At 39.6% G+C, this 13,778-nt stretch overlaps 1 protein-coding gene across 1 annotated transcript in view; it reads left to right on the top strand.

The window, feature by feature from the left end:
* Positions 1–434: 434 nt before the first annotated feature.
* Positions 435–13,778, top strand: part of RABGGTB (Rab geranylgeranyltransferase subunit beta) — a 47,063-nt gene continuing 33,719 nt past the window's right edge. The window contains exons 1-2 of the mRNA XM_053693341.1: positions 435–469; positions 9,781–9,888. Coding sequence (XP_053549316.1) covers positions 467–469; positions 9,781–9,888 — 111 coding nt within the window. The 5' untranslated portion in view covers positions 435–466. The remainder of the gene's footprint in view (positions 470–9,780; positions 9,889–13,778) is intronic.

Genomic DNA, 13,778 nt, shown 5'->3' with positions numbered 1-13,778 from the left:
ACATAATTTATTGAAAAATAGAAATTGATCATTCATATACATTTGTATAAGTTGTTATACACTGAAACGTACACATTACACAATACACCGTTTCATTATACCTCAATTATTCTGCATATGATACAGAGAACTGGCTGAAATGTTTTTGATAAGGGTGTGGAGAGCAGAATTACATAAACTGAGTAAACCCACGTCTTGAGCTAATGGGGAGTAGCGTGTTAAACTGAGGGGAGTCATTTGAAAATGGTCACACGTAAACCGACATTTTAACCTTAGCATGAGCATCTATAACCTCAACACATGGAGTAATTCAATCAATACAAAAAGCAATCAAAAGCCCTGACTCCATGTGAGATGCTCAGGCACTTAACAGGACAACTAAACATTTCCACCAATCACTGTACGGAAAAGCGGGGTCCTTAAAGACAGGAAGTAAGAACTCGAGGTTCCATAATACTGTACGGACATGGTAAGTGCACTGTCTACCCAAACTTGTGTCTATGGCTGTCAGATAGTGTGCAATTGCATACATAAGTGCTCGTGTGGTGTAGCTTTAGTACTGCGGATTAACACAAATAGGATTGGTGCAATTGCTATGTAATTTGTTAATGGTCATATAACGTAGTCAAGGATAATCCAGACATGGATACATTGTTACAAACATCATTATTTGATTCTTGTAAACATTCTACATATAGAAATGCTTGTGACAGTTTACTTACATAATTGCACTGAAGCTGCTGTCTGTGATGAGAACAGACTCAGAGCATTTACTCCCATTATTGTGTCTCTTTTTTTTATAAACCTATATCATTCCTTACAGTAAAGTAAAATAGTCATGTCTGTCTGCATGTGTCCGTACTCCGTACACTAACTCTGTCTGTCTGCATGTGTCTGTACACTACTTCTGTCTGCATGTGTCTGTACACTACCTCTGTCTGCATGTGTCTGTACGCTACCTCTGTCTGCTGCACGTGTCTGTACGCTACCTCTGCCCGCATGTGTCTGTACGCTACCTCTGTCTGCATGTGTCTGTACGCTGCCTCTGTCTGCATGTGTCTGTATGCTGCCTCTGTCTGCATGTGTCTGTATGCTGCCTCTGTCTGCACGTGTCTGTACGCTGCCTCTGTCTGCACGTGTCTGTACGCTGCCTCTGTCTGCACGTGTCTGTACGCTGCCTCTGTCTGCACGTGTCTGTACGCTGCCTCTGTCTGCACGTGTCTGTACGCTGCCTCTGTCTGCACGTGTCTGTACGCTGCCTCTGTCTGCACGTGTCTGTACGCTACCTCTGTCTGCACGTGTCTGTACGCTACCTCTGTCTGCACTTGTCTGTACGCTACCTCTGCACGTGTCTGTACGCTACCTCTGTCTGCACGCTACCTCTGTCTGTACACTACCTCTGTCTGCACGTGTCTGCACACTACCTCTGTCTGCACACTACCTCTGTCTGCACGTGTCTGCACACTACCTCTGTCTGCACGTGTCTGCACACTACCTCTGTCTGCACGTGTCTGCACACTACCTCTGTCTGCACGTGTCTGCACACTACCTCTGTCTGCACGTGTCTGCACACTACCTCTGTCTGCACGTGTCTGCACACTACCTCTGTCTGCACGTGTCTGCACACTACCTCTGTCTGCACACTACCTCTGCCTGCCTGCATGCGGCTGTACACTACCTCTGTCTGACTGCTTGTGTCTGTACACTACCTCTGTCTGCATGCGTCTTGTACACTACCTCTGTCTGACTGCATGTGTCTGTACACTACCTCTGTCTGCATGCGTCTTGTACACTACCTCTGTCTGCATGCGTCTTGTACACTACCTCTGTCTGCATGCGTCTTGTACACTACCTCTGTCTGCATGCGTCTTGTACACTACCTCTGTCTGACTGCATGCGGCTGTACACTACCTCTGTCTGCCTGCATGTGGCTGTACACTACCTCTGTCTGCCTGCATGTGGCTGTACACTACCTCTGTCTGCCTGCATGTGGCTGTACACTACCTCTGTCTGACTGCTTGTGTCTGTACACTACCTCCTGTCTGCGTACGGCTGTACGCTACCTCTGTCTGACTGCTTGTGTCCGTACACTACCTCCTGTCTGCGTACGGCTGTACGCTACCTCTGGATGTCTGCGTACGGCTGTACGCTACCTCTGGATGTCTGCGTACGGCTGTACGCTACCTCTGGATGTCTGCGTGCGGCTGTACGCTACCTCTGGATGTCTGCGTGCGGCTGTACGCTACCTCTGGATGTCTGCGTGCGGCTGTACGCTACCTCTGGATGTCTGCGTGCGGCTGTACGCTACCTCTGGATGACTGCGTGCGGCTGTACGCTACCTCTGGATGTCTGCGTGCGGCTGTACGCTACCTCTGGATGTCTGCGTGCGGCTGTACGCTACCTCTGCCTGACTGCGTGCGGCTGTACGCTACCTCTGCCTGACTGCGTGCGGCTGTCAGGCAGAGATCTGCCTGACTGCGTGCGGCTGTATGTTGCATTTACCCTTATGTCTGATGCATGCTTCCATAAAAAAAAGTAAAAAAACAGCACAGCTCTTTGCACAGTCCATGTAAAATTTAGGGATTGTGGTGTGCCACAGGATTTTTTAATGTAAAAAAGTGTGCCACGGCAAAAAAAAGGTTGCAAATCACTGCACTAGAGCAGACTGGCCAAGTATTCTTCTCCCCTGGGGGCCACTTGAACTGAGTAAGTGCTCCGGAACTGGATATACTATGAAATGGAAGTGACATTTAGCCAAGTAGTAGTGCGTTGTGGGAGTTGTAGCACACAATAGACATACACAGTTGTCTATATTTATCTTGTGAGTGCCAAGTGAAGTGATCATCTTGGAACTGTATAGCAACGTAAAAAGTGACATTTGTCATCGGAGGCCAAGTGGAAATCCATTGAACAGGCTTTGCTGCCCTTTCAAATCGCCTTACGCGACTTCATTTGGTCCCCTCCACACTGTCGTAGGGAGCTTGCCCTAACGAACCCTGTGGTTTGCGAATGCCTCAGCTTTTGGGACAGAATACGGCACCACCCCCTCTTGGCTCCGCATCCCTCCCCAGTCGCCTCCATAGTAGGCCTCTTATCGGGCCTCCAAGACTCTCACCCTAATAAGTGGGTCCAACTGGGAATCAATAATATAGCGGACCTCTGGTCCACGTCCCCTCGAAACTCATTTAAACAATTATCCCAGATCAGTGCCGAGGACTAGATCCCATCGTATCTACCTTTTGAATACCAGAGGATTAAGAGCTTTTTAAGCAGTTGGGGCTTCAAGCCTACCCTAGACAGACCTCTGACCCTCTGGGAGTCCATCTGGGCAAGGGGAGATAGGCTGTGTAGGCCACTTTCAGTTCATTACAAGCTGCTAGGGGGGTCCCAAGACCTTGAGACCCCTCCCCATCTCTCCCGTTGGGAGACGCTGACAGGTAGGCACGCTTCCTTGGAGGAGTGGGAGCGAGCTCTCTCCCTGACCCAGAAAGCTATACATTGCACAACATTATACAAAACTTATTTTAAACTTCTCACTCATAGGTACTACGTACCCACTAGGTTAGCTAAAATATTCCCGGCGGCGTCCCCCAATTGCTGGAGGAATTGTGGCCATAGGGGTAATGCACTACATATATGGTGGGAGTGCCCCGTGATCCGGCCCCTGTGGACTAGGTGCTTCTCGGTGCTACAGAGCATTGGCATCGGGCTTCCTAGTCTAGCTGACTCAGCCCTCCTCCACTTAAATCTACACTCTTTACCTAAAAATCACGCGTATATCTGCATTTACCTGTTCATGACTATACAGTACTCTGTTGCATGCTCCTGGAAGAAGGAACGGGCACCAAGTTGGGCAACGATCTGTAATAATATGGCATACATTTACACAATGGAAAAGGACATCTTTTACAAACTAAATAAGTCTGACCTGTTTGAGTTAATTTGGGCTGACTGGAAGGAGCTCCAAAATACAGACTGGAGGCCCAATGCAACTGCCCAAGACACATAGTTCCAAGCCTATATCCCCTCTACGGCAGTAGCCCTCCTAACACATACACTACCTCAATTAGTTGGTCCAGGCTCCCCTCCTGATACCTTTCTTTATACTTCCCCCCCTCCACTTCTACCACACCTCCTTTCCACCACCCTCCTTTCTTATGCTTAGAAAATCTATTACATGATCAGATATTAAGTCCCCCCCCCCCCTTTTTTCTTTGATCTCAGACTTGTCAGCCATGAATCAAGGCTTGATAAGTCGACTCTGTTCACAGTGCTATGTAAGTGTTGAAAATATGTTTCAATTTGTAGGGCGCAGACCCCCACTTGTTATATTTGTAAACTTCATCTTGTCAGATAGGAGCTGCGTCTCCATAGTATTTGTACATTCTTCTATTTACTACCAATAAAAATTATAAAAAAAAAAAAAGTGACATTTAACCAACACAGTGCGTGGTGGGAGTCTACACTGGATGCTTGCATTTATATTTATCTTATGAGTGCCTATATAGAGCATCAAGTAGTTGCACCTCTTAGAACCCTAAAAAAATGACAGCCCAAATGAATGGTTTACCTATTAAACAAGGGAGGGCCAGATTAAACTATCTTGAGGGCTGCATTTGGCCCCGGGCCGATACTTTGAGACCACTGCACTAGAGTATGCGGCCGATACACTTAAAAATATTTTTTGGCAGATACGCCTTCAATAAAAAAAAAACAGCCAAAAAGAGGCTGCTTCTTGGGTGGTAACTAGCCATAGAACAAGTTATTATTCTATTGTTTGTTCCTAGGTTGAGCGCTTCATTATACGTGAGTAGAAATAAGTGAGAGCAGTGTTACGAGACACTTTTTAAACTTACTTGTTGAGACTCACCTTTTGAGCCTAATCCTAGCAATCAATATCTGAGTCATATCGCCACAAGCGCTGTAGAGTGGGACGCCTATCATAGGTGTCATTCAGGCTTATCTAAAGCCCATTTTTACTCACGTATAATGTTAACGCTTAAGTGAAAACTGATACAGCTTAGATTGTGTTATTATTTATTATTTCTGAAGCATTTCATTTGTAATAACAAGCAGGATATTGTGGGACACTAGTTGATTTTATCCACGCCAGTTATTAAAGGGAAATGAAACCCACATTTTTTCTTTCATGATTTAGAAAGAGTATGCAATTTTAAACATCTTTCTAATTTACTTCTATTATCTAATTTGCTTCATTCTCTTGAAATTCTGTGCTGAAAAGCATATCTAGATAGGCTCAGTAGCTGCTGATTGGTAGTTGCACATAGATGCCTCATGTGATTGGCTCACCCATGTGCATTGCTATTTCTTTAACAAAGGATAGCTAAAAAATAAAGCAAATTGAATAGAAGTAAATTGGAATGTTATTTAAAATTGTATTCTCTACCTGAATGATGAAAGAAAATGTTTGGGTTTAGTGTCCCTTTAAGGGCGAATAACCTGGAACAACAAATTAGATCATATTATATATATTCTAATTGGAGTAATGTTGGCAACAAAGTTGCAAATATTAAACGGCAGTTATGTTACTATAATATAATTTTAAGCAAGTTACTCTCTTCTGTTACAGAGATTCTGCTAACTTGGCTATGCTGCTGTAATTTGATAATAACTATCTGAACTATCATAACCTTGGTACATTAGCACCAAACTAAGATAAAACTATTAAACAAAAACATATGATAGTTATGTCGGCAACGTAGTTGCAAATAGCAATCAACAGTTACCTTATCACCACACGATCTCACGCAGTGAATCACTCTGTGGGATCCCGTTTTAGTGATAAATACAAACTCCTAGACTTTCTTATTATTTATTATAACAGAAGCACATAAGTTGTAACAATACACAGGGTACTTTGGTGACTCTAGTTCAGGGGGGAAAGGGAAAGGATGTATGGGAAACGAGAATGGCACTACAGCGAGATGTCCCTATATTGGTCTCATTAGAATAGTGTGAATACAACAAAGAGGGAAAGGGTGCTGTACGCTAAGTAAATATGGACAGGGGTGAAGGCAAATGCCTACCGGGAAAGTGTGTACATCTAAGCACTCACCATCTACTGTACAATAGCCTTAATAGCAACAGTCAAAATTGTTTAATTAAAAGAGGAAAAGACACATTAAAAACACAGTGGGAAACCTTTGGTTTTGGTGACTCTGGTTGATTTGATCCACGCCAGTTATTAAAGGCGAGTAATAGGGAATAATGTAGCAATGTTATCATCCATACTGTAGTGTGTTGGCAACAGAGTTGCATTTATTAACCGACAGGTACTCCACCTCAGTATAATTCCATGCAAGTGATTTACCTCTATCACATAGACTCTGCTTATCTGGTGTTACTGTTGTAACCACATGATAATTATCCACCTTACTTTTATCTTTGGTGCACTAGTACTACACAGAGGCAATACATGATAGTTATTTTATTATCAAGTGGCAGCATACAGATCATTATCCAGTTAGCCTTTGTGGAATCCTACGTAATAGTGCCCCAGCCACATACTAGTTTGGGAGTTAGCGGACAAAAGTATATAATCACATGTACAAGCACCTTACACTTCGCAACATTTGTGACAGATTTACCACTAGAATCTGAAAGTGCATTCTGTCTTGATTACAGTAACCTTATGTGTACCTAGCTCACATAACGGCACAACTGTTGCATCTATTATATGATAGTGACTCCTCTAGTATGTAGCAGCTCGCATAAAACCATTCTTACACAGTTGACTATTGAGGTTATCCTGGTCACATTAACTAGGCCACCATCTCCAATACAGGAGTTTTGAAGTGCATTACTTGCCGTATACTTGCTCTATACAGTTCATTACATTATTTAAGGCGTATCTGCCAAAGAATATTTTTAAGTGTATCAGCCACATACTCTAGTGGTTCACTAACACAGTGTTCATACAGTTAGGCGTGGTCCACATGTATTATTGTTACCATCCAGCTGTTATACATCCCAATCAGTACTCCACTCATTTGCTAGAAGGAATTAGGCTCCTTTATTTATTATTTGGAATCGTGGTCACCTGGATACCCTCACATTTAAGGCATTAATTCCATTATTCAGTACCACATTTACCTTTTACCCAAATAAAGTCTCTCGTTTTTTAAATCCTTTTTGTTTATTCTTTTTTTAATTTATCACAATAAAAGTTATATTTTAACCTATAACCAAAAATGTCCTTGCCTCTTGAGTCTGGGCCCAGCGTGCTGTAAGTGCATTCTTTCCGTAGATATCTTCTACATGTCCACTATTTTTGTCATAATTAACTTTAATGCAAAGCACCACCTCACACAATCCCCATAGGCAGAACTTTCTTTCACTTTCTGCGATGAGATTTTTTTAGTGAAAATGTTTCTGCAGGTCATTTTTAAATAAAATTCAATTTTAAATTAGGCAGTTACACTAAAGCACCAGTACAATTGCAATGTGTTGATTAACTGGAGAATAAAGCCATTTGTAAAGTTTTAGACTTTAAAAATTGCATTGCAAATTAGCTGCAGACAAAAAAAGAAATTGTAAAATGTCTCTTAAATAAATTTGTTTCCTTTTCTCTTTGTCTAACATAGAAGTGCAGTATTAAAAACGGTGCATTGCTCATACGAACGTCTTACATTCAGAAAAAAACAGCTTTGCAGACTGGCAAAAGCTAGGGGGACGAGTTTGACAATAACCCCTGAGAGCCAGTTAACAATCAATACAATGCTGCTTTGCAGCACTACTGCATTATTTGACTGTTCTTCAAACAGCACTTTGCTCTGAATGCACTGTGTTAAGGAAAACTTACACAGCGCAGCCAGAGCACAGCTCTGTTTGAAAAGAACAGCCTAATGTGGAGCAGTGCTGCAAAGTTAAAGCACATAACAGTTCCTGCATGTGTCCTGTTCTTTCTGCAGATATGCTGCATTTTCTGCGATGACATCTCAGATCACTGTATGTTCTGCCTTGGGGACACAATCTAGTATATATTTGATCAACAGAACACTATAGCATACTTTACACTTGGTAATTTCTATATAGAAATAGATATTAGTGGGGATTGCCTATAATAGTGCCATTGTTTTCATTTGCCTACAGTATAGTTTGAATACTAGTGCACAGGCCCTCACAGGATATGTGGGTATGCAAAAGAAAAGCAGTAATAATGTTCACTAAAATAATTATTGCTAATGGAAGTCTATTGCAAAAATGCTTCTATTTCAAATTGAAATGCACCCATGCACATTTCATTTTCTATCCTTTTAAATCATCATTTTAAAAAATTGCTTGAGAGCAGCTTATTCACAGTATGAACCGAAATTGTGCAACTCCAGCATACTGCTAAAGTGTTATATCCCATTAAAGGGACACTGAACCCAATTTTTTTTCTTTCGTGATTCAGATAGAGCATGCAATTTTAAACAACTTTCTAATTTACTCCTATTTATAATTTTTTTCTTCATTCTCTTTCTTTCTTTATTTGAAAAAGAAGGCATCTAAGCTATTTTTTGGTTCAGCACCATGGAAAGCACTTGTTTATTGGTGGGTAAATTTACCCACCAATCAGCAAGAACAACACAATGTGTTCACCAAAAATGGGCCGGCATCTAAACTTACATTCTTGCATTTCAAATAAAGATACCAATAGAATGAAAAGCATTTGATAATAGGAGTAAATTAGAAATTTGCTTAAAATTGCATGCTCCATCTGAATCACGATAGAAAAAAATTGGGTTCAGTGTCCCTTTAATGCTTTTTAAATAGATGTGAAAACTAATAGGAAAAGCATGTTTGTGCATATCACTTCCTCACAGGCTCTTTAAATATTGAAATATGTAACCAGTTAATAAAGACATTAACATTGGAATGCTGTTTATGAATATTATTTCACTAACTAAAATCATAAAGTTTTTGTTGAACTAAAATAGTTTATTCACCTCTTTTATTGTAGAATACACACACACGTATACCTCCATTAAATGCCCGTGTTCCAAAATCTATATCGGTGAGACCACCAGAATGGTACGAGATAGGATGAGTCAACATAGATCCAATATCAGATGTGGGGATCAGGAAGCCCCTGTATCATGTCACTTTTTGAGTGCTGGCCACAATATAAGTCAGTTAAGGTGGCAAATAATTGATGGAGTGGATAGTTTAAGAAGAGGGGGCAATAGGGAAACCATATTAAAACAAAAGGAGTCATATGGATACATAAATTGGATGCTTTAATTCCTAAAGAGCTGGACTTCAAAGTGTTTCTGTAATATATACTTATGTATTAAAAAACATTACAATGGTCCTTAGAAAAAGTATTGCTTTGTAAAAATCAAGTATTGGTTAAAATTTATATGTATTTTAACAACATATGAATAGGTATATTGTATATTGTTGTTTTAACTTTGTGTTTAAATTGTAATAATATTTGTAACCACTAGGTGGTGGTGTTAAGTGATAGAATTCACTTTGTAACATTATACATGGGGTTAATATGTAGGCCTATAAATGCACCTCAACAGATGAGGCTCATTAGCATGATTAAGGGATAATATCCCGAAACGTTGCTGCCTACCTGCTTTGTACCTGTATGGGATAAAGATGTTCTAATAAGCATTGAAAATTCATTGAGGTGCTGTTGCTGTGGATTTTTCTATTTTTCTACACCTCTTTTATTGTGATACTTGCTTCTCATACTGTGTCATCAAAATGTAGTATTAAAAGGGAAAAGCAACATATGGAAAACTTATATATATTTTTTTATTTAAGGGAACTCCACAAAAGGATGTCGTCATTAAATCTGATGCACCAAAAACACTTCTTCTGGAGAAGCATGTACAATACATAGAATCATATGGAGCTAAAAAGGATGATTACGTATGTACAATGACTTTATTCTTTTTATTTTTTCATATTATTGTGATGTGACGTCCTCAAACTTTGCTCTCCAGAAGTTTTGGAACTACATTTCCCATGATGCTCAGCCATCATATCAGCTGGCTGTGCATCATGGGATATGTAGTTCCAAAACCTCTGGAAGGCCAATGATGTCTGCCTTAAAGGAACACTAACATGACATTGCTCCACCATGTAAAAATGATCTGGACTCTCTTCAAATTAAAACTTGTGAAATATTTAATTAGAAGACTGTGCATCTTTGTTGTTGTGTAACAAAGAATATGATAAATTAATTAAAGGGACAGTATACTGCAAAATTGTTAAAATTCCCTTAAAGGGACCATCTACACCGTAGTCATTTTAAAGTCTTATCTTAGATTAAGCTGCAAATAGCCTCCTGCACCCCTTTCTATATCATGCAGCAGGGACAGTAAAAAAGTTATTTTAAAATGAATATTGTTTCTGCCCTGTTTGAAATGACTGTCAAACTCTGCCCACTGATGACATCACATCTGGGCACTCTGCTGAATAGCATTGACAGTCTGTTGAATCCAACTAGTGATGTAAAGATATAAGGAGAAGCTCATAAAAAGAAGCTGCTGGATATACTAGAAATAATAAAAATGTATAAAGTTGTATACGAAGGACTCCTTGGGGCACCAACGATAAAAGTATATGTAGCAATGTTTATTGGACTAATAATATTGTCAAAGCCTTAAAGGGACAGTCTACCATAGAATTGCTATTGTTTAAAACATAGATAATCCCTTTATTACCCATTCCCCAGTTTTGCACAACCAACACAGTTATATTAATATAGTTTTTACCTCTGTGATTACCTTGTATCTAGGAACCTTCTTCCAGCACCCTGATCACATGACTGTGACTGTTTATTATCTATTGTCTTACATTTAGCATTGTGTTGTGCTAAATCTTAAATAGCCCCCTGTGCCTGAACACAGTGTTATCTATATGGCCCACATGTACTTTCTGTCTCTTTGTGTTGAAAAGAGATTTAAAAAGCCTGTGATAAGAGGCAGCCCTCAAGGGCTTAGAAATTAGCATATGAGCCTACCTAGGTTTAGTTTAAACTAAGAATACCAAGAGAAAAAAGCAAATTTATGATAAAAGTAAATTGGAAATTTGATTAAAATTAAAAGTCCTATCTGAATAATGAAAGTTTAATTTATACTAGACTGTCCCTTTAAAGCGATATAAAATCTTTAAAACAATATATTACTAGAGAACATATTACTGTGGAATATATTACTATAGCATATATTATCACTGGTGTAAGATACAATTCTATATATCAGAATGTCAAATATCTACGAAGCAATAAAAGATATTCTATAAAAAATAATTCCACATATATCTATCAGAGGGATGTATTGAAGTAAAACGAGCTCATAAAAATCTTAAGCTCAAAGGCATCAAAATCTTAGGCTCAAAGACATTAAAAATCCTTAGACTTAAAGATTTGTTACTGAGTACTGTCAGTGGTAAGATAACAGTGGATTCCAAAATGGTTACTCAAAAGTATCCGTTTAGCAGGGAGTGAAATAATCACAAATGTAGCGAGTGCACAAATCTCATATGTGTCTATATGTATCCACTTAACGGAAGATAAGCAGGGGATTGTTCCGTATGCCGTGTGATGAAAACACAAAAGTGCAGAGTGCTGAATAGACTTCTTTATGAAAAGGACTTACCGAAATCCGAAAGTTATACTTTCTCCGCTTGTTTGTCTTGATCTTAACACGCCACAAGCCAGCAATCTCCTCGTTGGACACCTGTGGTGTTCCTCCTGACATTCAGGTCACATGGGGATCAAACTGACCAATAGTATCAGCGGATTATCGGAATATACATCCTCCAGCTTTTAGCAGCCTTGCAGAAGTGACAAGTATTCAGCTGGAATGTACAGAGCGCTCTGATTATTGCACATGAATAGTAGACTGTAGAAAACTTGGTTTAAAAACATCAACGCGTTTCAGATGTATGCAGCTTTTTTCAAGATCCTTGAAAAAAGCTGCATACAGCTGTATTTCTAATGACTTATTATACCAGCTGCAGAGTGTAAAATGTATGAGAAATTGCATGTTAGGTTTATTTGTGTATATGAAATTGCTGTCTTTGTGCTTTGAAATCACAGCCTATTACAATAGGTTGAGCTTGCAGGTAAAATAAGATCTCATTATGTTATCCCTTTGTGTACACACACAGCTTCCTTATCACGTAATTGTCTGAAAACCAAACCTCAATACTTACAGAGAGCAATAGAACATTATAATTTTATTAGTTATTTCTTCTACACCCCACCGGGCTGACTGTGTCAATAGCCTGGACTTTCAGCATAGCTGGGGATACCACAGGCTAAATCAGCAATTTCACATGCTGAAATAAGAGTAAATGAGCTACTGCTCTCCAGCAGGTAAAATGGATCATTGGGAACAAATTGAAGGGGAGAACATTTTGGGGTAAACTGTCCCTTTAAATGCTAAATGAAATGTGCATTTTGTTATTATTGTTTAAAGATACATGAAATCAGATATTTTTGTTATAATTCAGATAAAGTGTACAATAAAAAAATAAAACCTTTCCAATTTGCTTCTGTTATCAAATTTAATTGGTTCTCATAGTATCCTTTGTTTAAAAGCAGGTAGGTAGGCATGTGTCTGGAGCGCTATATAGCAGCTTTTTTTTTATAAATTGTAAGCTCTTTCAGAATGTAAAACAAAAAATGGGTTTCATGCTCATTTAAGTATCTATATTCGAATAACCTATCTAAAGAAACAAAAGTTTGATGTGCAGTTAGTGATTGTTTAACCCCTTCATGACGGGGGCAAGTGTTTACGATCAGAAAACATTTGCAGGAAAGAGGAAGTCACGTGATCACGTGACTTCAACACTGGGATCATATCATGTGATACTGCCTACTAGGCACTTCCCTCAATCCGATTATTAGTTTAGTTGGAGCAGGAGGAAGCAGGGTACGGAAAAAGTTAGGATTTTCCATGCCGTCCTAACGGTGTTAAAGCCTAGTGCTTTTAGGATGGTGTGGAACATCCTAAAGGCGTCTAGGGGTTAAAAGAACACAACAGAAATATATTATGCATATGAAAGAGCGACATTTACACATGTAGAAAAAAAAATCCTGAAAAAAAATGTTAAGCAAAACTCTTAAAATTTAAATTAAAGGGACATGAAACCCAAAAATATTTCTTTCATGATTCAGATAGATTATACATTTTCAAATAACTTTCCAATTTACTTCTCTTCTCAATTTTGCTTCATTCCCTTGGTATCTTTTATTAAAGAAGCAGCAATGCGCTCCTGTGAGCAAGCTGAACACATTTTGTAAGCCAATGAAAATGGGCATGCAAATTCAGCTAACTCCAAGCTTCCAGTCTATCCTCATTGGCTGATAAGGACAACCACTCCTACTTTACTGGTAGAAAGGGGCACAGCTCTGCTATTCTGATAATTACACAATTACCTTTTTAGAACAGGAATGTGAGATTAAAAGAATAAATTATCTGAAGTACTTATTTAAAGTGAATGTAACGTTGAATGAATAAGTGCCCGTTTTTTAAAAATACTTTGAAAAACAGGGGGACTTTCAATCATTAAACTTTACATTACAGCGTTTTTTTGTTTTTTTTAATACTTACCTTTTTCTTTAGGAAACCAAGACCGGCGATCCTCCGCCCACAGCTCCTCTGTACTTGGCATATCGATGACAAAACCGTCTTCCTCCAATCGTTGCGTGGCCTCACGAGCTGGATGCTCTGGGGTGCACTCCATGACTGGAGGAAGCCAGTTTCGTCATTGCTGAGGTAAGTACAGAGGAGCTGCGGGAGGAGGAA

Source organism: Bombina bombina, chromosome 10 (genome assembly GCF_027579735.1).
Source record: "Bombina bombina isolate aBomBom1 chromosome 10, aBomBom1.pri, whole genome shotgun sequence".
NCBI classification, from domain to species: Eukaryota; Metazoa; Chordata; class Amphibia; order Anura; family Bombinatoridae; genus Bombina; species Bombina bombina.
The sequence above is the reverse complement of the archived record's forward strand: the minus strand, read 5'-3'. Positions and strand labels throughout refer to the sequence as shown.